The sequence below is a fragment of the Hakea prostrata genome, chromosome 9 (assembly GCF_041222555.1).
Source record: "Hakea prostrata isolate BN-2017 chromosome 9, UWA_Hpros_2, whole genome shotgun sequence".
NCBI lineage: Eukaryota > Viridiplantae > Streptophyta > Magnoliopsida > Proteales > Proteaceae > Hakea > Hakea prostrata.
Window position 1 is genome coordinate 59,435,221 of NC_142608.1, and position 22,829 is coordinate 59,458,049.

The 22,829-nt window shown below is 34.4% G+C and overlaps 3 protein-coding genes across 5 annotated transcripts; 2 read left to right on the plus strand and 1 right to left on the minus strand.

Moving 5' to 3' along the window:
• The first annotated feature begins 4,878 nt into the window (after window positions 1–4,878).
• LOC149005843 (secoisolariciresinol dehydrogenase-like) lies at window positions 4,879–5,997 on the plus strand. The gene is made up of 2 exons (XM_089167828.1): window positions 4,879–4,964; window positions 5,140–5,997. The coding sequence occupies exons 1-2, from the start codon at window positions 4,927–4,929 to the stop codon at window positions 5,924–5,926; spliced, it is 825 nt and encodes a 274-aa protein (XP_089023954.1). The 5' UTR covers window positions 4,879–4,926; the 3' UTR covers window positions 5,927–5,997.
• Window positions 5,998–11,644: 5,647 nt separating this feature from the next.
• LOC149005844 (3-hydroxyisobutyryl-CoA hydrolase 1-like) lies at window positions 11,645–16,926 on the minus strand. Of its 3 annotated transcripts, none has more exons than XM_089167824.1 (14): window positions 16,718–16,926; window positions 16,479–16,602; window positions 16,274–16,342; window positions 15,884–15,947; window positions 15,665–15,744; window positions 15,496–15,579; window positions 15,172–15,256; window positions 14,813–14,898; window positions 14,575–14,696; window positions 14,361–14,421; window positions 14,091–14,189; window positions 13,854–13,955; window positions 13,733–13,774; window positions 11,645–13,548 (listed from the first exon to the last, which is right to left on the minus strand). In XM_089167824.1, the coding sequence occupies exons 1-14, from the start codon at window positions 16,732–16,734 to the stop codon at window positions 13,411–13,413; spliced, it is 1,173 nt and encodes a 390-aa protein (XP_089023950.1). In that variant the 5' UTR covers window positions 16,735–16,926; the 3' UTR covers window positions 11,645–13,410. The 3 variants fall into 3 exon arrangements, with proteins under 3 accessions (XP_089023950.1, XP_089023951.1, XP_089023952.1); XM_089167825.1 differs by having other exon boundaries at window positions 11,647–13,548; window positions 16,479–16,559; XM_089167826.1 differs by lacking the exon at window positions 11,645–13,548 and having other exon boundaries at window positions 13,736–13,955.
• Window positions 16,927–17,834: 908 nt separating this feature from the next.
• Window positions 17,835–19,189, plus strand: LOC149005845 (momilactone A synthase-like). The gene is made up of 2 exons (XM_089167827.1): window positions 17,835–17,966; window positions 18,316–19,189. The coding sequence occupies exons 1-2, from the start codon at window positions 17,953–17,955 to the stop codon at window positions 19,172–19,174; spliced, it is 873 nt and encodes a 290-aa protein (XP_089023953.1). The 5' UTR covers window positions 17,835–17,952; the 3' UTR covers window positions 19,175–19,189.
• The last annotated feature ends 3,640 nt before the right edge of the window (window positions 19,190–22,829 follow it).

The following is a 22,829-nucleotide window of genomic DNA, read 5'->3' on the forward strand; positions in this document are numbered from 1 at the left end:
ACCAAATAAAGAAAGGATTTGTTTGAATAAAACTCAAAAGAAAAACTAAATATGAGAAAATATCAAATTTAATTTAAAGTTAGAAATTGAAAATCACCTAATATATGCTAACCATTTTGTGCATGGTACCAATTTCCTATCAATTAACGTCTTATATGCTAATCTGTATGTAGAACTCCCATAATTGTGATTGTGGAAAATTTAAATCGAGCTTGAGAGTTTCAACAACCATAAGCATGTGATCTCACCAATCCCAAATTAAAGTATCAAAATAAAAAAAAAATAATAATAAAATAAATAAATTAGGACAATGCTTCCAGTGAAGATGAATCTTACTTGAAAATCCATGTGATTTATTTTTTGCAGATGATTGTCTGTTATTCTTTGAAGTTAAGCTATACTATATTACCAATCTTCAAGCCTACCTTATGATATATTGTAAAGCTAGTGGTCAAGAGATAAACCTTCTAAAATCATGCCTTACCTTTAGCCCAATCACCCCCAATAGGTTCAAAAGATGGTTCTCTAGGGTCATGAAAGTCAAATATGGCGAAGGCCCATCTAAATGTCTGAGTTTACCTACAGACTTTAGTATTTTTAAGAAAGATTTGTTTAGAGATGTGGGGTAGAAGATCTCCAAGGGGGTGCAAGGGTGGAAGCATAGATTTTTATCTCAAGCGGGTTGTGAGACACTTACAAATCCGTGGCTAGTTCTATGGCTTCATATGTAGGATCTCATTTTGCTTTCCTAATGACACAATTCGATGATACTAGAAAGGAGTTGGCAAGATTCTTTTGAGGTCAACAACAGGATGAGAAGAAGATACAATGGATCTCTTGGAAAAAGACAGCCTCAGTTTTCAAGACCCCATCCTACATAATAGACCCTTCTAGCAAAGGTGCCTTGGAGATTGTTACAGGAACCAAATACTCTTGAGTAATTTTCTCAAGGCAATTTACTTTCTCTCTTCATCTTTTCTGGAGGCTCGTGAAGGAAGTAATGCCTAATGGACATGGCAAAGAATTATGAAGGGTAGGGATGCATTGCTGGAAGGTCTTACGTGGCAAGTTGGCGACGACGCTTGTATTGATCTATGGAACTCATGTTGGGTCCCATCTCTTCCTAACTTTGGAATTATGTCTTCACCTAACAGGGTACATGAATTCAAGTGGGTTTCAGATTTGATTGATGAAAACACTCACTCATGGAAGATCTCCGCTTTATAGTATTTGTTTACCCAAACAGAGGTGGAAGCAGTGGTGAAGATCTAGCTAAGTGTCTTTTAATCAAGAGATAAACTCATCTGGGGAGGGGCTAAAAATGGTATCTTTAAGTTCAATAGTGCACACCATGTCCTCTCAAATAAAAGAGAGGTGAAGGAAATAGCTAGGCCGAGCATCTTCTTCTCGCAGGCATTATTGGGAAAGGGAGAAGAAGCAACGATGGCAAAGAATTGGGCATGGTGAGTGCGTCCCAAGAGTGAGATCTTTTATGTGGAAGGTAGTAGCACAAGGCCTATCAACTGCTGAGAATCTTTCCAAGAGGCAGATTCGGGTGGATCAGTGTTGCAAGAGATGCGGGGCTGACTTGGAAACCATGCATCACATTTTATGCTAAGGCTGTTTGGCTTGGCTGCAATCTGACTGGTTTGAGAGGTGACGAACATCAAGGATGTATGGCTACAATTCTTACCCAAAAAAATGGCTACAATTCTTAACTCATGGCATACAAGAGTTTTTTCCCTCTAAGTTGATTCGAAAAGAAACCTTGGGCCTGACCTTTTATATATGCCTGTGGTTATCCAGAAATGCATTGGTGTCTAGAGGTGAAGATTGGGCTCCAACTGAAGTCATGGACAGAGCAATGAAGGCTCATATGGAGTTTAAGCAGCTATGTCTGACACTCCAACCAGCCCCGTGTGACAGTGAACCAAAGGCAATTTCAGTGGTCTCCCCCTATTCCCCCTTTTGTGAAGCTCAGTTGCGACTGTGCCAGAAATGACGGATCAAACAAGGGTGCTTCAAGATCATCATGGTGTTGCTTTGTGGGCAATCTCATCTCCTACTCAACATGCTTCAACTCTCATTGGCGAGGCTCTGGCAGTTCGGGACAATTTGATGGCTTGTTTAAATATGGGTCATCTTCATCTTCATGTAATTGTCGAATAAAATTGTTTTAAAGTTTTGTAATTAAAAATGGTGAATGGGTCTTCTCCTATATTGGTAGAGGTATCCCATATTGTGGTCGATATACGGAAACTCCTATCGAATTTTTCAAATGTATCCCTCACCTATTTGTCTAGGGTAGTGAACAATGTAGCTCATACTCTAGCCGACGTTAGCCCAGAAGGCTGTCCGTGGGAAGTTAGAATGTTTGGCTGCCCTCCTCTCTATGATCTTTGTATGGTAGCCTCATGTTCCTCTTACCTTTCTTTTCAATGAACTTTCCTTTGATTAAAAAAAAAAAAAAAGAAAGGAATAACGTAATACCATTTAATATAATAAACAAAATTTTCATAATATTCTCAAAAAAATATTTCTTCCTTCATATAAAACTGTTTAAACATTTTACAGAGAAGAAAATAAACACACAAACCACGTGCATATACATGTGAAAATTTACTAGTTCTTTAACACATTGTTTTAGTTTATCCAAAAAAAAAAAAAAAAAAATGCATTCTTTTACTAATTGAAAATAAAAAATCCTATATATGTAGGGCCATCCATTGCTCATGGATTGACGGTGCAATAACATGACATGTGATCTTCCATGGTATGTGTTACACATGGTTCTACCCCATTGTTTCTAAATAAGAACAAAAGTTAAGTAGTACCAACAATAATATGACATGGGGTCTTCCATAGTATGCATGTGTTGCATATGGTTCTCCTCATTATTTCTAAATAAGAACAAAAGTTAAGTAGTACAAGCATGAATAGAAAAGAACATTGGGGTTTCCTTATTTGAGAATAGTTTCCAGCTAGTAGCTTCTAATCACCAAAAAAAAAAAAAAAAAATTTGGATTCTACACCCCATCCCCCTTCTCCCCAAGAAAAGGAAAAGTTCAGATATCGAGAAATATTTAATCCAACGCTTGCATAACCTTTATCATTATAATTATGTATAGTTTTACATGGGGAAGGCTCTTTTTGTGGTTGTAAATGTGCAATGTGGGTAAGGGTACTGTATTATATATAAATGAAATGGGCTTAGAACAACAAAAACCCAATTAGGAAACCAATCCCTTAAGAAGAACCTCTTATCAACATGATTTATGACGGTTTACCAAAAAAAATAAATAATAAAAACATGATTTATGACAAGCTTCTTATTTCTTGTAGAAGGAAGTATATGTTGTCTGCTTTCTCTTCTACGTTTTTAAGTATAATGGTAACAATGTGAAAGCAGGGCCTCCACCAGCTGCTTTTATGCATCTTTTGTTCATTAATTAATTAATATCTATAAGGGTATATGAACTAATTAACAATAATATGTCATACTCGACAAACTTGAATTTTTAACGTAGAAAAGCCTTCAAACTAAAAGTAAAACATAAGACCTAGCCTAGATAAATGTTTCATTATATGGTAAATAACTACTTACAAATAACATTTCTTCTTAAGCTTTCCACCAAGTCTAAGGAATAACACAACTATCAAAGTGAAAATAAAATACTTGGAGAAAGCGACAAGAATACAATAAAAATGGTTATTTCTTATATTTTGAAAGTTCAAAATAAAATACCCAAAAGCTTAGATGTTACTTTTACGTTATAGACAACAAAAACATTAAAGATTACAAGAAAAAGACCTCCAAAAATAATCAACAAATAAGAGAATGATTGGTGAAAATTTTTCTGCTATTCTTTTTCTCCAAAAGATCAAAATGTTTTTCCAAAATGGCTTCAAGTCAAGATTTTCTCTCTGAGAGGTAAAGTTAAAAGGTCACATTCAAAAACACTTTTCTCTCCTAAAAAAATGTTTAACAATCCTCTCTATTTTTCTTTTTAATTTTTTTAATTTTTTTTTTTTTTTTTATGGTTTCTTTACTTTTTTTTTTTTTGGTAATCAAACTTTCATTAAGAATTAGGGACATGGATGGAAACAGAGGAACATGACTTATAACTCGAGCCTTGAACTGAGTAGGCTTTCCGTGCTAGCTAATCCGCAACACAATTGAATCTTCTAGAAATATAAATAAGCTTAAAGCCCATAAATCTCTTGTCTATCTTCAATTAGAGGTAGTATAAAAGTAGGGAGAAGGTTGACTCAAATAAGTAACTCACTAGAAGTTGTTATTTCTCCCTATGCCTTGACAAAGAATCCGGATCATCTTCCCGTCGGGGAAGCACTCTACTCCCCGACGAGCTTTACAGCCACAAAACACAGTAGGGCCCATTGTGTTTTAACAATATATTATTTTAATTTTTATATTTTTTTTTTTACCTGTGGGCTCCACTGTATTTTGTGGTTGTAAAGTCGAACTGCTCCCCGACAGACAGGGAGATGATCCAGACTCACAAGGAAGTAGGCTCTTTACGCTAGTGTGAATGAACCACGTGGGTCAAACCCAACGTCTTTCTATTATTCACGCTGCCTCCTACGTTAGATTTTGTTCTGACCGTACGTTAGAAAGTCATCAAACTACGCTCATACCTACTCTACTTTTGTCCGGATTGTCAGATTTGCCGTGTTAAGTCAAGTGATATATCAAGATTACTATTCTCAAAGTTGAAACGTGTGGAAACTATTCTAAATAAGTTGAAACATGTGAAAACTATTCCAAATAAGTTGAAACGTGTGGGAAAGCTCGTGAAATGGGGTGTGTTATAAATATTACAGTCAGTTATGATATGAGATGGGCTAAGAAAAACGAAACCTAATTAGAAAAGCAATCCATTGCGAAGAACCTCTCCAGTATCAAACATGATCTACGACAAGCTTCTCACTTCTATCGGAAGGAGGTTCTCTCTCTCTTTTGTTATATGTGCTGTCTGTTTTTCTATTCTACGTTTTTCAAGTAAAGAATGGTAATAGTTTTCTAACGAAATGAGAACAGGGCATCCACCAGCTGCTTTTATACATTTTCTGTTCCATGAATATCTATAAAGGGTTAGTAATTAAAATCATACTTGACAGACTTGAAGGGAAGGTTGCAGTGATCACTGGAGGTGCTGCAGGAATTGGCAAAGTTACTGCCAAATTGTTCAGCCAGCAAGGTTGCAAAGTGGTCATCGCTGACATCCAGAATGAGTTGGGTCACTCCGTCTGCGATGAAATTGGTCCAAAGATGTCCTCTTTCGTGCATTGCGATGTCACCAAAGAAGATGAAGTGAAGAATGCAGTAGATGAAGCAGTCAAAAGATTTGGAAAGCTTGACATAATGTTCAACAATGCAGGTACAGTTGATCCACCAAAGCCAAGGATAATGGAGAATGAAAAATCCGATTTTGAAGGGGTCCTTGGTGTTAACGTCACTGGTGTCTTCTTAGGCACCAAACATGCAGCTCGAGTCATGTTACCTGCAAAACAAGGCACCATCATCAACAACGGAAGTGTGAGTTCAGTTGTGGGAGGGATAGCCAGTCATGCATATATTGCTTCAAAGCATGCAGTGGTGGGTTTGACAAAGAATGCAGCAGCAGAGCTTGGAAGGTATGGAATAAGAGTTAACTGTGTTTCAGCATTTGCGATCGCATCACCTTTCTTTAAAAATATTATGGAGGACTACGATGATGATGAGATTGAGAAGAGGGTAGAAGCAGTGGCTTCTCTCAAAGGAGTCACCTTGACTGCACAAGATATAGCTGAGGCTACACTTTATTTCGCAAGCGATGAATCAAAATGTGTGAGTGGCCATAATTTCATTATTGACAAAGGCTTCACTGTTACGACTACCAAGTTTGGTATGTTCTCCAGAGAATAAGTCTTTGGTGTGTGATGCACTTGGGGGGTATATGATGTATCAATTGTCAGTAAAATTAATAATAATGGATAATAAAGGGTTGTATGGTAAATTTCCAGTTTCTTATTTTTTGTCCATGCTATTTTTGGATAAAAAACAACCCAAAATCATATATGTATAATTGGTTCCCTTTTTTTTTTTCATTTCATTTTTTAAAGGAACTGGTGCTTTGGCATAGTTTTAAGCCCACTTTGAGCAACACCAATTGGTCCTTCTCAGCACCCCCCCCAAAAAAAAAAAAAAAAAAATCCGTTTCTTGAAGATGCAAAAAAACACCAATAGGGGCATTCTTATCTTTTTGACATCAAAACACAACCTTTTTTTTAAACTGTTTTTTGTGTTACAGAAACCAAAAACTTTTTTTTTTTTATTTGGCAACCATATGTTGTTCCATTGGCTGAGATTGCATGTGTTGTCATTGTTGGCAACCAAAAGGCAGTGTACTCTAAGAGTACATGGATTGTATTGAAGTGAAGGTCCCCTAGAAAGCTTTGGGGAATTGTTATATTTTTAGAGGGTGATTAACATTACTACAATAATTTTGAGTGTTTGTGAAGTAAAGATTCCTTAGAATGGTGGATTTCACAGGTCACTGCACAAAGATCAACTTGGATGAATTTTTGGGTTTTGGGTTATCATCCAATTGCTTTATGGTTCAATTTCAATTTTAAAAACGTAGTTCGTGAAGTCTTTTTCCAACGCACTTTTATGATTATGATTCTGATATCAAACAAGGAAATTATGAGATTTCTCATAAGAGCGTGCGATGTGGAAGCACTGTGATGAAATTCGGTCTCTGTGATGTAATCTACATTTAGGGGTTCAAAAATAACTTTTAAAGAGTTTGGGGGTCTTTGTGAAAGAAGTTTTATATCTTAGAGAGGAACTTGTAAATTTGAAAGATTGAATGGTACCAATCTAATGGTCATTAGAAGGATATGGATGAAGATCCAATTTTGAGGGTCGAGATTGGTGTGCTTGGTTTTCAAGTTTCCAAGACAGAAGATTCCATTTCGTGCTTTTTGGTTGGTTGGGAGCATGAAAAAGTGGTGCACCGCAAGGTATAATGATCAACAAGATCCTGTGTGTGGCAGCTTGAAAGTAGTTTTAGAAAAGATTTTATTTGAAATAATCTGGTGAAGGGTACTCTAATCTTATATCACTTATAGAATCTGACGGCCCAAATCTCACCCTCCATTTTAAAGTGGATATCCAATAGTTGTGTGATTAGATTCTTTTTCGGACTCATTCAGAAGATGAAATCCAACGGTTCCTTTACACAACTGATCAACATTCATCCTCTTTAAAAGCCCGAATTTGAACAAAATAAAAGCGGGTTTGTGAGGTTTTTTGGCCTGTGGGGACTAATAAAAACAAGGAAGAGAAGCCAAGAAGCATCATTGGTATGGAGAATGGATATGTATTTTGATGAAAACGTTAAAGAATAAGGTGAGTAATCTATTGTAATCTCCCTCATTTGGCAAGTTTTACATTTCAAGTAGTTGTTTGTTAAGGTTGAGTTGTTTGAGGTTGTGGCCTTATATTTTTGTGGGTGCAAGAGTTCACACTGGAATGGGTGCTCCATGTTTTGAATGTATTAAGAGTGGGTGTTCTCTGATAATTGTAGTGATCAAGATTTTAGTCGGAAAGTATTGAATTAATATGAAGCTCTCTATTTAGGGCATTACTCCGTGGATGTAGGTAATTTGGCCGAACCATGTAAATTTGGTGTTTTGTGTTTTTAGTTTATTTTTCATTGCATATATTGGAGTGCTTTGATTGCAAAGTGGTGGTGCACTGTTTGGTAGACCCAGCCACATTGTGGTGTGTGGTAGATATGCCCTTGTGTAATTGATAAGTATAAAATTATCTTGACCAACCCTGTTTTGAGATTGAAGAAGCACTACATCAAAGAGAATTTTAGAAGACACTGATTCACCCCTCCCCTTTCAGTGTCAACCTTGGAATAACACCATACATGCATGAGTTCAACAACCAAAATAATTAAATATAAAAAATGAGGATAATTAGAAAAAAATTTAAAAAAAATTAAAAAAAAAAAGAGGAAGAAAAAGAAAGAAGAATAAGCAAAGATATGATAGTAGAAGAAAAGAAATTGCTAAATTTTCAAATCTCAACCCTAATACTCGTTCCTGATTAATAAAATGGTAAAAACATCTACAAGTAATAAAAATTTGTAATCAATTTGCATCTATACACATTTAGGGTAATTTGTACTTTAAAATACCATTATTTGATTACTAACTAAATCTTACTGTGTCTTTGAAAATTGATAGAATATTAAAAATATCCGTCCAAATATAATAGAATGCAAATATAATGACGCTACTAACTTATCCAAATCAGATCCATTTATGTCCTTAGTGCTGGTGAGTGGATTTTACTTAGAAATACAGGGGGGAAATTATGTCTTGGGCATATCATGAGTGGGTTTAGTCATACATTAACTGTGTAAATCCTTTTTTTTTTTGGAGGTGGGGATTGGATTTAAACATCAATAATCAATATAAAGCACGCAACATTGTCAAATTACATAGCTGGAGAATACAAATAAGCTTAAGGAACATTAATCAAGTTTCTAAATAACGGGAATCGTTATTAATATTTTCATGGGAAATGAGAATTAATAATAGTAATTTCCTGTGCTAACTACCATGGCGTAGCACTTGCTAGGGGTTCCAAGACCAACCACGAGTAGTAATTTCCTCTGCCAATGGATGTTCAAGGTCTCAAAGGAACAGTAAGTGGTTTTGATTCCAGATGATGACCTCATGATTTTGATCTGGAAGAAATGGATGTGTGGTTCTTCTTCAGCCTGAAATTGAGAATTCGGATTCATGCTTTGTCGAGATCGAAGATATCGAAAAATAACAACGGCGAAGGTGATGCCAGAAGAGAGCAAGACCCATGAACATAGTGTAAGGATAAATGTAAAACAGGCTAGCTTGCTGCGATCCAGAGTTTCTCTCTGCTGTCCTTCATCGATATGTCTGTGAGGAGGCCACAGGAAGGCGCTTCTATGTTATGTGATTATTCATATAATTTTTCTCAATTATATTCTTTTATAATACATATGTACGTTGCCTTGCTCCAAAAAAAATAAAATCCCTTAATTACCTAGCTACTCCAATGATACTACATGCCTAAAGAAAGAATGGAAACTCTAAGAAATATTAAACAGTGAAGGTGGAATAAGCCATCTTTATATATATCCTTTATAAATAGGATCCTATATGGGAAGACTGATCTACTATCGTTTGAATTGATATAGAAAGAAACCAATAACCTAAAAAAAAACTATGACCTAGAACATGTGATTGTATGTTCATCGACTAAGCTCAGGATGATGATACTTATGAATAGCTTGTTCTCAGAAAATAAGTTCTCCATGAGAAAGGATTCACTTGCGAATGATTTGTGGACAGGTGGAAATGAGTTCGCTTATTGATTGGAAGATTTCCCATTGTTATAGGGAAATTAATATGGCAGTGGACTTCTTAACAAATATAGTGGCTCAACTGGGGATTTTAGCAACTAATATTCCTTGGACAGCAACAATTAGGACGGCTTTGGATCTAGATGCAACAGGTTGTCCCAGGTTCAGTTTCTAGCTGTTAGTCTTTGTCATTTTATGTGAGTGAAAACTAACGAGGAAGGGTGTATTGGGTACAACTGATGTTGTGGGTTTATGTGTTTGGTTCCACGTTATGCAAGATTTATTGTCGCTATATTTATACCTTTTTGCTTTGAATACAAATGATTTTTTAACAACATACAGACAAAATTTAGATATATAGATACTATGGGAAAAAGGTTCTTCAATGGTCTATAATGATAGAAAATAAAATGAAAAACTACAAACTATTCTTGGCTAGCAAAGTATTCTAAAACAAAGAATGCTCTGCTAAAGTGGCCTAATTCCCGAATGCTGCAAATGTTCTTCAAAATTTATAGATGAAATTAGTGCTACACATGGCTTTGCAATTGTCTAAATCATGCGGTCCACACACGTGAACACGATGTTCACTGTAGACACACAAGATTACTATAGATAAATAGTATTTTCTTGGAACATTATTGCTAAATGCACCTCTTGTCTTCATTGGTTGAATTGTTGTGGCCAAAAGTAGCTTGTTCTTTAGTTGGGGGGATTGATGGATTACTATGGCCGAAAGTTGCTTTGCCTTCTAGTCAGTGGATTAAATGAGCAATTATGATCAAAAGCATCTTGATTTGTAATTATTAGGGATATTTATGGAAAACCACCGAAAACCCTAGCCGACACTCCATCTCAAGGTTATGCGGCTAGGGTTGGTTCTAAGACTTCTACAGTTGATCAAACTCCAACCACTACACTCAAGTAGGTCTCTACAATTGGTGCTCACAAGGACTAGCCAATCCAATGAAGAGTTTGACACATTATAGTTTCCACAAAATCCTGGTCAATATTTTATGTAATCTAAAACACTTATCTTTATGTAAATCCAAACATTGTAACTCAGGGAATCCAGATGATCACAACTACAAGAGTCCTAGAACACTGATCAACAAGGACTTTACCTATACATAAGGAGCCATGCACACAACTCAGTGCATAGTGGAAAATATCTAAAATTCTCCTGTGGACATAGGTTGAATTCAACCAATTCCTATGATTCTAGCAGTAACTAGAAGATTTGAGAGTAATTATGGCCAAAAGCATCTTCATTTGTGGCCATAAGATTTGTCAGTCCTATCTTGACCATTGTTTTTAGGAGCTTTCTAGAACTTTTCAAGGGCATTCCACGTGTTTATGACACTGTTTTTCCTATTGGTTCAGTTCAAATTTGTTAACCCAATTTAACCAAGCTGGATTTTGGTTAAACCAATGTTGACCCCAAATGATGAATATGGTTGTTTTTTCACTTATAAGATTATCAGATTATTCAGTGTCGAATTAGTAATGGTAACTCATATCTAACTCTGTGTAATATGCCAATACGTCATAGCTTATGTGCCATTCTTTGATGTTGTCAATTCTTGGGTATTGGACTATATATATATATATATATATATACAAAAAGTGGGAAACTGTTAATGGGTCAGTTATTAATTTTTTTGGGGTGGAGGGGTGTAAATGTCAATGGATCAAGTTGGATTGTACTATAGATGTGCCTCTTGCACAATGGTGACAACCTCTCTTATATCGAGGTACTAAAACAAAGGAGTTCTTGGATTCAAACCTCTATCCCTCCACACCTTCTCTCCACCCTTGAGCTTATAGTCCCCCAATTATTGTGGCTGGTTTGATGATGACCAAAAAAGAAAAGTTGGGCTATGTTAGCAAGGTCTTGACACAATCTCAACCCAACCCAATCTTGCTAATGTGTAACCAAACCTGACGTTGCTTGGCCTTCAATAATAAATGGGTCAGAAACTTTTATGTAACACATTAAATTGTATGATAAATGGTGTCATGACATCAATAGAACTGATGTGGCTCATGATCTTACCTCAGATCTCAACTCAAACCAAGATTTGCACTGGTTAGATTATAAGGAAATAAAGTTTCACATTCTCCATAAGTAGGGGCTTTCAAATGGCTCGCAAACACTACTTGATCCTACAAGTGGTATTAGATTAGGTTGCACTTGGTCTTAAAATGTATTATTTAGACAGATGCTTCTCAAGTGTACTTCACTTATAAAAATAGAGGATGAACGAGCTCTGCTTTATACCGTTAAATGTTGCTTTACTCTCCAAAGTCTCTCTTTTTCTAGTGACAATTTTTGAATCCTAATATTGTCTAGCTGTTTTAGTGTACATCAAAGGACTTTCAAGGGCTATTTCATATTGGGTGACAAATTGTGGGGACCTTTTGAAGTTTGCATCTTGTATTTGTACAACGACATGCATTACATTTTAGAAGCCAAATGCGTTAGAGATGAAATCACTCCACCAGGTCCTATAATCGATTATATTAAGGTTCTTTTTTGTATTAATTATCATTCTTAATTATGAAAGTTTTTCATTATTTTAAATTGTTTGGCATCTATTATCAGTTTTATTTTTATTTAAAATAATAGAAAAACCTCCATATCCATAATAGACTTTTTGTCTATTATGATTTATGGTGAGAATTTGATTCTCTTCATTTATGTGCAAGTTTACTTAAAATTTTAGAGTTAAGATGAGGGTAAAATAGTCAATACACATTCTTTTACAAAAATCATCCCTCTATTCTCACTTGTTTATTGTTATTTTCTAACAAGTTCTTGTTTTGATGCCAAACTTATTTTTTATTCCATAATTTATTTTCGACAAAATTCACCAAACCATTTTTCATTCTTGACCAATAATGAATTCTTGATACCAAAAAGAGCCTAAATCCTTGGGTGTAATGTATCTCAATATTTTTCAGTATAGGATCTGGACTTTATCTTTTTTACCATAGTGCACAATTGAGAGGCTTTTATTTAACTAATTTTCTTCTTGGTATATATAAATTCTTGTTTACTTGATTCATGATGTGGTTGTTAGGTTAATTGCCACATAGGTGGTGTGAAATTAGAGATCAGTCATACACTTAATATTTTTAACTTTTGCTGAGTAGACTCTCTTAGTCCTTTTATTTTATTTTTTTGGGTATAACTCTCTTAGTCTTTTTAACCTTTGTATTTAACTATACCATAATAAAATGAAAAAAAAAAAATAATAATAAAATAATAAAAAAACGAAAAGAAATATTCTTGGACCACGAAAAAGATAGATTCCTGTATTTTAATAAAATGAAGTAGATTCTTATATTTTTCCAATGGATTCAACAATTAAAAATAAAATAAATCAATAATGTCATACATCAACCAAAGGGACTTTAATGACTATTTTTTCTTCGACCACGAGTTGTAGGGACTTTTTGGAATTGGTATCTTGTCTATGTACAATAAGGTATATGGCACCTTAGGTGTCAAGAGCCTATCACATAGAGTCCAATGCATTGGAGATGAGATCATTCCATTTTGAGTCCCATAATAGATATCATATGGTTGGCTTGTAAGGTATCATGTACTTCATGTACAAGTTTAGGATCTAGACTCGATTTCTTGTACCATAGCACACAGCTGAGGGGTTTTGAGCTAAATCATTTTTTTTTCATGGGCTCTGAATTAACTCAAGTTAGCTTATTCATGATGTGACTGTTAGGTCTTTTACGGTATAGCTGGTGTGACATTAGAAAACATTCATACACTGAATATTTTTGAATTTTTCAACAGAAAAAGTATTTCAATTCTGAATTAATTTTGCTCACTAAACCCTCTTAATCTCTTTATCCCTTTTATACATCATCTGATGAACCAACAAAACATAGATATGCAAATGATGTCTCGTATCATCAATAAGGACAAGTACATAGTACATACAGTTATTCTTTTGCATGCATAATATTAAAGCCTTGCTCTAATTGGAATGGCTTCAAGAGATTTAGCAACAAGTTGTAGGTCTTCCCAATCATCGTCATCAACTTCAGTAAAATATTGATTTACCATTTCATCACTAACCAATTCTAATTTTGAAAGCGCCCACTGGATTCAAAAAATAAAAACAATTCAATAATGTTGTAAAAGGATATTTTATCTATGTAGATTAAGGACTTTTCTAATTTATTATTATTATTATTATTATTATTATTATTATTATTATTATTATTATTATTATTATTATTATTATTATTATTATTATTATTATTATTATTATTTTAAATTGTACCTTTGGCTGTTTGTCCTTATCAAAAAATATGGCTCTACAACCCTGCATTAAAGAAAAGGTTAGAAGATTACAAATAACAAAATAAATTAAAAAATAATAAATTATTCATCCATATAGAGACCTCATAGAAATCGCTGTTCACTGTTTTATGCAACACATGAGAATGCATTCTAAACTCTCGAGTTAGGCATTGATCTAGTTCTTGCCCTCGTCCTTCTCGTATCTATAATTTATCAACGTATTTTGGTGAAATAGGAAAAGAAAGCCAGAAAAGTTAGAATTTTTTCAGTGGTCTTTTTCATACATCATACAAAAATGATAAATAAATTCTTGTTCTATTAGTATTAAAAACTTGTACCGATCTTAGAAATATTTTAAGACTAGTTGGAGATGCTGTTTTCATAGACTTGATTGCAGCTACAATCCAAGTATTTGCCGCATTCCCAAGTTCACTTTCCTACATAAACAAGAATATGTTTTAATATGAAAATATTTTCCATATAAATGACTAATTAAGACAACAAATTAAAAGTGAAAAGATTAAAAAATAAACCCATTAGAAAAAGCAAAACCCTAATAAACAAAATCGTCTTTTGAGATCTAAATTTACGTGTATTTTTATTCTTACCAATGCTGATAGTATTTCTTCAACTGTTTTTCTTGAGAAACATTTGTTTATGATTTCGATGCTGCATAATCATAGCAAACCTCTATCATAACATATATGAATGTAAAGAATATAAATGTTATTTCACCAAAATAAAAAAAATAAAAAGAATGCTCTTGGAATGCATTGACATGATTTATACAAACATCAATGCACGTATAACTTTACTAGTTACCTTCTAAAAGCACTATTAGATTTAATAGACATTTCTTGTGAGAACATACTGATGACCTTAGACACAACAGTTGGATCTTCAGAGTCAACTTCATCTAGCTCTTTCTCCAATGAAGGTAAATCCTGATATAATAAAATCCATAATTTATGAATTAGAGACAACTTAAGGTGTGATTTACATAATTTGTATGCTTGTTATATATGAAACATTAAGGTACTATGAATGTAAATAAGATTACCTTCGACATGACAAAATGAGTAGCAAGACCACATGCTACCATCTCTGCTCCGTCCAACCTTGCACCCGTAAGCCCCAAATACTCTCCTAAATGATATTAATATATGAATATTTTAAGAATTTCATGATGAAACTGAATAAAACATGTAGTAAATCGAATTATTTGACAACACAATAATGCTAGAAGAATTTACCTATATGTAGCAATTAATCATCAAGTTTTAACTTTGAAAATCTTTTTTTTTTTTCTTTCACAATAACAATGTCTTAACCATGAAATGGTTCCCCATATTTACAATATTAATCTCTTTTAACATTGTGTGATTGCTGTTTTCATAGAAAGGAATGTCAAATTATTACCGAAGTAGCCTGGTAGCTTGGACAAAAAGTATGATGCACCTACATCCGGAAAAATTCCTATAACTGCTTCTGGCATAGCAAATACCTAGTTAAAGAAATACATTGAAATATCAATTTATTATAAAGAAAATAGTGATAAAGTTTCTGAAGATTCAGTACAAATGGTGGAAAGACAATTAGCCTTAAAAAAACAAAAAGAATGTGAGTGAGATTAAAATTAAAACTGGGAAATTATAGCTTCATCTTGGTTAGTGAATAGTGATGATAATTTTTCATTCAAATCAATGAATTATATCAAATTTGATTAAAAGTTCTGATCATTACTGTTTGCTCAGTCACAACTCGAAACTTTGCATTCATTGATATGCCAGCACCACCTCCCATAACCACTCCATCAATAAGACAGACCTTCAAGATTCAGTTTTCAATCATCAAACTCATATAGAAAAAAATAATAAAAAACAACAAAGTACTAATAAGGATAACATCTCACCAAAATTTTACTAAGTGTAGCTAGAACATAGTCTAGTGTAAATTGTTTCCGAAAGAAATTTGCACCAAAACTCCAATGACCTGATACATAAAGTCAAAGTGTGACATAAGTTAATAGATCATCTACTAATTTGCTCCCACAAATTCAACATTAAGAATCCTCTTATTCTTATTAGAAACTTAGAACTGAAAATTCTTTTGTAAAGTTAAAAGTTGATACCAGAAGTGCATAAGTGAATAAGAGCAACACAATCGCCGCCAGCACAAAATCCTTTTCCATTTCCCTGAAAAATGTTAAATCATTTGATTGTAACTTCTTTGAATAGATTACTTGGATTGAGAACTAAACTAGTCTCTTTTACTCCTAGGATTTTGGTAATGTTCTCTTATAACAATTCTGGCGTTCTTCTATCCTCGCAGAACAGATGATTGGGAGCTGGGCGTTTATTAAAATGGTTGAGTGTTTTGTTCTTTAAGAACGAAACGACGAGAAAACTAGTTCGAAGAACAGTTGTTGCAAAACAAGCATGTCTTACGTGAAGGGAGCGAGTCTTTTGACTTTTGCAATAATTTAACTTCAAAAGCTCTACGTACCAAGTAAAAAATTTACCTTCAATATCACCAATTTAACTCTGGAGTCCTGTTCATATTCTTTTAACATCTTCAACATTTGAATAATCTACCAGTGAACAGAAGAAGAGAAAAAGGGAAAAAGGTTAACAGGGAGAAACAAGTTAAAGTTCAGTATTGGTTTAAAGATATAACTCTATTACGATTCATGATAAAGAAAATGATAATTGAATTTTCTTTCATACCATGTTATAGGTAAGAGAATTCAATCTCATAGGCCTGTTTAATATCACCTTCCTCACACATGATTTTTCTTCCAGCAAAACCTGAGAGTGAAAGAGTGTTATCATAATTACCTTGATTTGTTTCCTACAGAAAAAGGTAGCAAGATCATTACACGCACACACAGAGACAGACACAGAGAGAGAGAGAGAGAGAGAGAGAGAGAGAGAGAGAGAGAGAGAGAGAGAGAGAGAGAGAGAACCTGATTAGGTTCTTCATTGAAGGGATAGGTTGGAGCCATGAAAGAAATATTAGTGGAATCTCCGGCAGAAGAAAAACACCAGAGTGGTACTCAACTGATGAGGTAAAGAACCACAAAGACAATTATATATAAATAGATACAAGGCACAAGTCCTATACAGTTTCTATTTCTTTGAATCAAGTACTGGGTAAATACTAATGCCCAGCCAGATCATCTGTTTTCTAATGGCAGATGCAGCGATTGACTCTCATTTGTTGGTGTCATGAGCTCTAAAGTAAATTCCATATTCTCTGTACCAAAGTTTTGATATTAAAGAAATACTCAGTTTTAAGCCCTACGGCACTACTGTCAGCACAATGACTTTACATTGGTATTTCTTTTTTCATTTTGAATTGATACAGTCACTAACTACCATTTATTTGTCACATACGAATTAAAAAGTGCAACTTTCTCTGTGACAAACTGTTGAAATTAAAGAAATACTTAATCTAACAACTGCACTATTATTTTGATAGCCAACCTACCATCCTTTTGTCAGGATTATACATTTTCCATGTGGGTGTTTAGTGATAACATATGGTTCATATGGTTGATCACGTAAGATCATAGCATAATACGTAATTAGTATTAGTTAATTACGGACTTGCTTGTTATCAAGTCCTATATTGTATTTATTTCTCTAGTGCTATCTTATATTCTACATTCTTTGTTGAATTGTAACCCAAAAAACACGCTTTACATACTACAAACACATGCATTGTCTTGTTTTTAAGAATAATTTCTCTGCTAGTGGATGACCTGGTTGAGCACATTAGAAAATCCCCGACTATATAGTTTATAATCACAAAAAAGGAATTGGATATCAAGAAATATGTAATCCAACGCTAGTTTAACCTTTTAACATTTTGATGACGCAGATTGCTCATAACAATGCATGGTCGGTCTATTACTATAATTGATAATCTTATGTTCAGATTATACGGTAGAACGTGGTCAAACATGACTGCCAAGCGTGTTGGAAATGACTATTATTTTCATGAAATGGAGAAAATTTAAGGAGAACAAAGGCATTATTTCTAGATGATAAAGTATTTCTTCTCTCTTCGATTGTTGATGTGCAATGTAAATGGGGGTTTGTTATAAATACTACATTTAGTTCTGATGTGAAATGGGCTTAGAAGAACAAAACCTAGTTAGGAAACCTATCCATTGCGAAGAACTTTTTGAGTATCAACATGATAGCAAGGAGGTAATTGTCTCTCTCTCACTCTCTCTTTCTTAGCCTTTCTCTTTCTTGTAATATATGCTGTCTGTCTTTCTATTCAATTTTTTTCAAGTAAAGAATAGTAATGGTCTTGTTAAGGCATTTTTATCTTGTCATGTGGGAAGTTTATTAGGTAGGGGTGAAATTTTATAGATGAGTAGATTTCAAAGTTTCCTGCAACCTCTTCGCTTAATTGGGACTCAAAGAAATATATAAAAGCAAGGCCTCCACCTGCTGCTTTTTTATTTATTTATTTATTTATTTATTATTTTCTGATCATTAGTATCTATAAGGGGTTACTAATTAATCAACAATGATATATTATACTTGACAGACTTGAAGGTAAGGTTGCAGTGATCACTGGAGGTGCTGCAGGAATTGGCAAAGCTACTGCCAAGTTGTTCAGCCAGCAAGGTTGCAAGGTGGTCATTGCTGACATCCAAGATGAGTTGGGTCAGTCCGTCTGCGACGAAATCGGCCCTGAGGTGTCCTTTTTCGTGCATTGCGATGTCACCATAGAAGATGAAGTGGAGAATGCAGTAGACGAAGCTGTGAAGAGATTTGGGAAGCTTGACATAATGTTCAACAACGCAGGTACAGTTGATCCACCAAAGCCAAGGATAATGGAGAATGAAAAATCCGAATTTGAAAGGGTCCTTGGTGTTAATGTCACTGGTGTCTTCTTAGGCACCAAACATGCAGCTCGAGTCATGTTACCTGCAAAACAAGGCACCATCATCAACAATGGAAGTGTGAGTTCAGTTGTGGGAGGGATAGCCACTCATGCTTATGTTGCTTCAAAGCATGCAGTGGTGGGTTTGACAAAGAATGCAGCAGCAGAGCTCGGCAGACATGGAATAAGAGTTAACTGTGTTTCAGCATCCGCGATTGCATCACCTTTCTTTAACAATATTGTGCAGGAGTATGATGATGATGTGATTGAGAAGAAGATAGAAAGAGTGTCTTGTCTCAAAGGAGTTACCTTGACTGCACAAGATATTGCAGAGGCCACACTTTATTTTGCAAGTGATGAATCACAATGTGTGAGTGGCCATAATTTCATTATTGATAAAGGCTTCACTATTACAAATACCAATTTTGGTATGTTCTCCAGAGATAAGTCTTTGGTGTCTGATGCAGTTGGGTTATGTGTTTTACAACACCCCCCCCCCCCCCCAAAAGAAAAATGTTAGGGTGTGTGATGTACTATTATTCTTCAAAATAAATATTAATGATTTAATAAGATGTCATAATTATTACCTAACATGATACATTGTGTGATTATTGTTTATTTTTTGATCCGTAGTTCATCGAGAACAGCTTAAGTGTACATTGACTACATCCTCAAGGTAGTTTTTTTTTACATAATTTAAGTATACGATAAGGCTTCGGTCTTTGGCATCTGAGCCACCCTTATGTTTAGATGTACATATAACTAATTTTTAAGCATTTAGAAACATGGTAAATTAACAACTTGGAAATTGATACTCTCACTTCTTAGTGTGCATAAACCCTTAAAACTCTTTCTCCGTGTTTGGGGTGGGCTGCGGAGGATGGACATAGGAGGGAGATTGGAAAAACATAATTTTTATATGCATTACCAAACATGATGTCTATTAGTGGCTGGCCAAACATGATAAATTTACATCTCTACCTGTTTAGGAGAATTTAAATCCGGTTAGCCATTGAAAAGATGTAGATGTGGTAATGCCCTATCCAACCAATAACCCAACTGATTAATTATTCGATTGAGTTACCTTGTTGGATTAGCTTTCTTGTTTAATACATATTTATCTCAAGGTAATGCAATTATTTTTTTATTTTTTCATAACTTAATATTAAACAAAAAATCTGAATAAATTTTTTCTTAAAAAGAAAAAAAAAGACAAAGGATAGTAGATGAAAGGAAAGTATAGATGTCAAGAAGTGATAAAAAAAGTTGTGTTCAATTTGCATCCATACCCATATTGGGTAATTTGTATTAAAATGAAACAATTATTTGATTATTATCCTAATCTTACTTCATGTTTGAAAAATTGATAGGATATAATCCGAATCCATTCAAATATAATAGGAAGTGATAAAAAAAGTTGTGTTCAATTTGCATCCATACCCATATTGGGTAATTTGTATTAAAATGAAACAATTATTTGATTATTATCCTAATCTTACTTCATGTTTGAAAATTGATGGATATAATCCGAATCCATTCAAATATAATAGGAGTGATAAAAAGTTGTGTTCAATTTGCATCCATACCCATATTGGGTAATTTGTATTAAAATGAAACAATTATTTGATTATTATCCTAATCTTACTTCATGTTTGAAAAATTGATAGGATATAATCCGAATCCATTCAAATATAATAGGATGCAAATATAGGTTTTTTTTTTTTTTTTTTTTTTTTTTTTTTTGAGTAAATTACAGATTGCACGCTTTAGTGGGGCTTAAACTTTGGATTGCATGCTTTAGTGCCCTAAATTACAAATTGCACATTCTCAAAATTACAAGTTGTACACTCCTAACATTCCATCCAAGATTCAATTAACTCATGCGAAATGTCCATATTACCAGTAAAGTCAAATGACATGAATATCCTTTTTAAACTCTCTCATACAAAAACTTGATGTGGTGAAGGGATTCTACCTTCACCCATCTTCTACCTAGAAGCTACCCACATTCATTGGAAAATCTCTCCACCCACCGTCCCCTGCAGGAAAATCTAAAGTGGAGGCAACAAGGTCAAACTCTTCCCAGAACTTTTGGAGGTGAAGTTCAAGCTTGTCATGGATACGAGTTGCATCGAATTAGATGATGAGGGAGTAAGATCTGGATTTCACAGAGGTGACGAAACACTTGAGGCTTAGATCATCGAGATGAATTACGCTAGTTTCCGATCTGGTTTGGAGTCTAAGAAGAACAAAAGGGAATGATTAGGATATTTAAATATCCGAGAATTTCTAGGTTCTTCTTCCGGTAAGTTGACTATGGGAGTACTCCTATCCAGTAAGCTCATATTACTCGATGGGCAGAGAGATTTTCCAGCAGGGGTGGTGGTTTCCGGCGAACATGAACAACTTCTAGGTAGAAGATGGGTGAAGGCAGAATCCCTTCACCCACCTAGAGGGTTGGTATGAGAGAGAGAGAGAGTTTAAAAGCGGTATTTATATCATTTGACTTTAATGAGGGTAATACGAACATTTCGCATATGAGTAAAGGGCATGTTTGGTTACTTGAGTCTAGAGATTTGAAATCTATTCTCTAGATTTCAAATTTATGGAGTCATGGTTCATAAAATTAACTATTTGGTTAGCCTGAATCTTTTGAATGAAATTTGTAGATTCATTCTGAAAAAACATCTATAGAGTCATGGTTCAAATGTTTAGCACTTTTATAGTAGTGATGAAATCTATGGATTTCACCTCAAACCCATAAATCTATAGATTCACGTTTTTAGTGTAAAAATGTGAATCTCTAGATTTCATGAATCCAGGGATTCACACAACCAAACGGGTATAAATCTCCCATTTGTGAATCAAGAGATTTCAGTTTGATAAGATGGATGACTCCTTTCATCGAGAAGCTAGAAGAGAAGACTGATATTTTTGAAAGAGAACAGAGAAACAATTAAACTTTTATTATTTTTGCTTCCGCTGAAATTCCATTTTTGGACATGTTTACGTAATTCTTTTCTTGATTATTTCCTTTTTTTGGAAATTGGACTTATTCGATTCCTTGTTTATTTAATTATTTGAATTATTCTTTCTCTTTTGATTATTATTATGTGTATTTTTATCATTGATGGGTAAACCGTGGATCTTGTTATTGTGGATCGCACCCACGGGTTGTCGGCGGGATCAATACTGGTAGGTGGGGTGTGATAGTGGCAACCGAATTATTGTAATTGGGCTTACCCCCATTTGTTTTGAGTGTATTGCTTATATATTAACTAAGATGTATCGTGACTGTAGAATCTTCCCCATTAGGATGAAAGGTTGAGAGTGCTCACAATGGATAACTTAATCACCAAGTTATAAGCTCAATCTTTCTGGAGAAGCTTCAAGCCAGCTACACCTTATCCCAAATTGATTAAGAGCTCAAATCACATGGGCTCATATGTGACAGCTATCCCTTAATCCAACAGACAAAACGTAAGGGAACAACACTCGAAAAGACATGAACGAATGAGAGGCTTCCTGATGAGCGCCAAGCATTTAATGTATCTCAGAGCATTCAATGCTAAATTTAATGCCCTAATTGATGTTTGGATAAAGATGAGACGAATCCCCTAGCAACGCTACTTTTTCTAGGAAGTGACATCTCGGGCACCATGTAAGGTGTTAACCGAGAAGTCCCAAATACCTTGTGGCATTCACTGATGAGAGATGTTCTTCAAAGGCAACATTCCTCTAAGAAGTGGCATACCGAAAAGTATTGGAACAACTTCTTCAAACCGGGTTTAACAAAATATTCTCAAACAAACGGCTCACACCGGTTTAATGGTCTAAACCTCAATGCACATAACAATTAACAAGCACTTGATCCCTACAAGTGTATCAAAACAGGTTGCACTTGATCCTAAAAATGTATTATTTAGATGGATGCTTCTAAAGTGTATTTCATTTTCAAAAATAGAGGATGGATGACTCTAGCTCTTCTTTATAACTTTAAATGTTGCTTTACCCTCCAAAGCATCTCTCTTTCTAGTGACAAATTTTGAATCCTAATATTGTCTAGCTGTTTTAGTGTACATCAACTAAAGGGACTTTCAAAAGCTATTTCATCTTGGCTGATAAGTTGTAGGGACCGTCTAGAGTTTGCATCTTGTATTTGTACAATACATAGC

Bases quoted from the DNA above. Each gene is read 5' to 3' on its own strand.
- LOC149005843 (XM_089167828.1), top strand. From the start codon at position 4,927: ATGATCTACGACAAGCTTCTCACTTCTATCGGAAGGAG. The intron at 4,965-5,139 runs GTTCTCTCTCTC...CATACTTGACAG, and splicing joins CTCACTTCTATCGGAAGGAG to ACTTGAAGGGAAGGTTGCAG.
- LOC149005844 (XM_089167824.1), bottom strand. The intron at 14,697-14,812 runs GTAATCTTATTT...TTATTATATCAG, and splicing joins CTCATTTTGTCATGTCGAAG to GATTTACCTTCATTGGAGAA. The intron at 13,956-14,090 runs GTACAAGTTTTT...GATAAATTATAG, and splicing joins TTAAAATATTTCTAAGATCG to ATACGAGAAGGACGAGGGCA.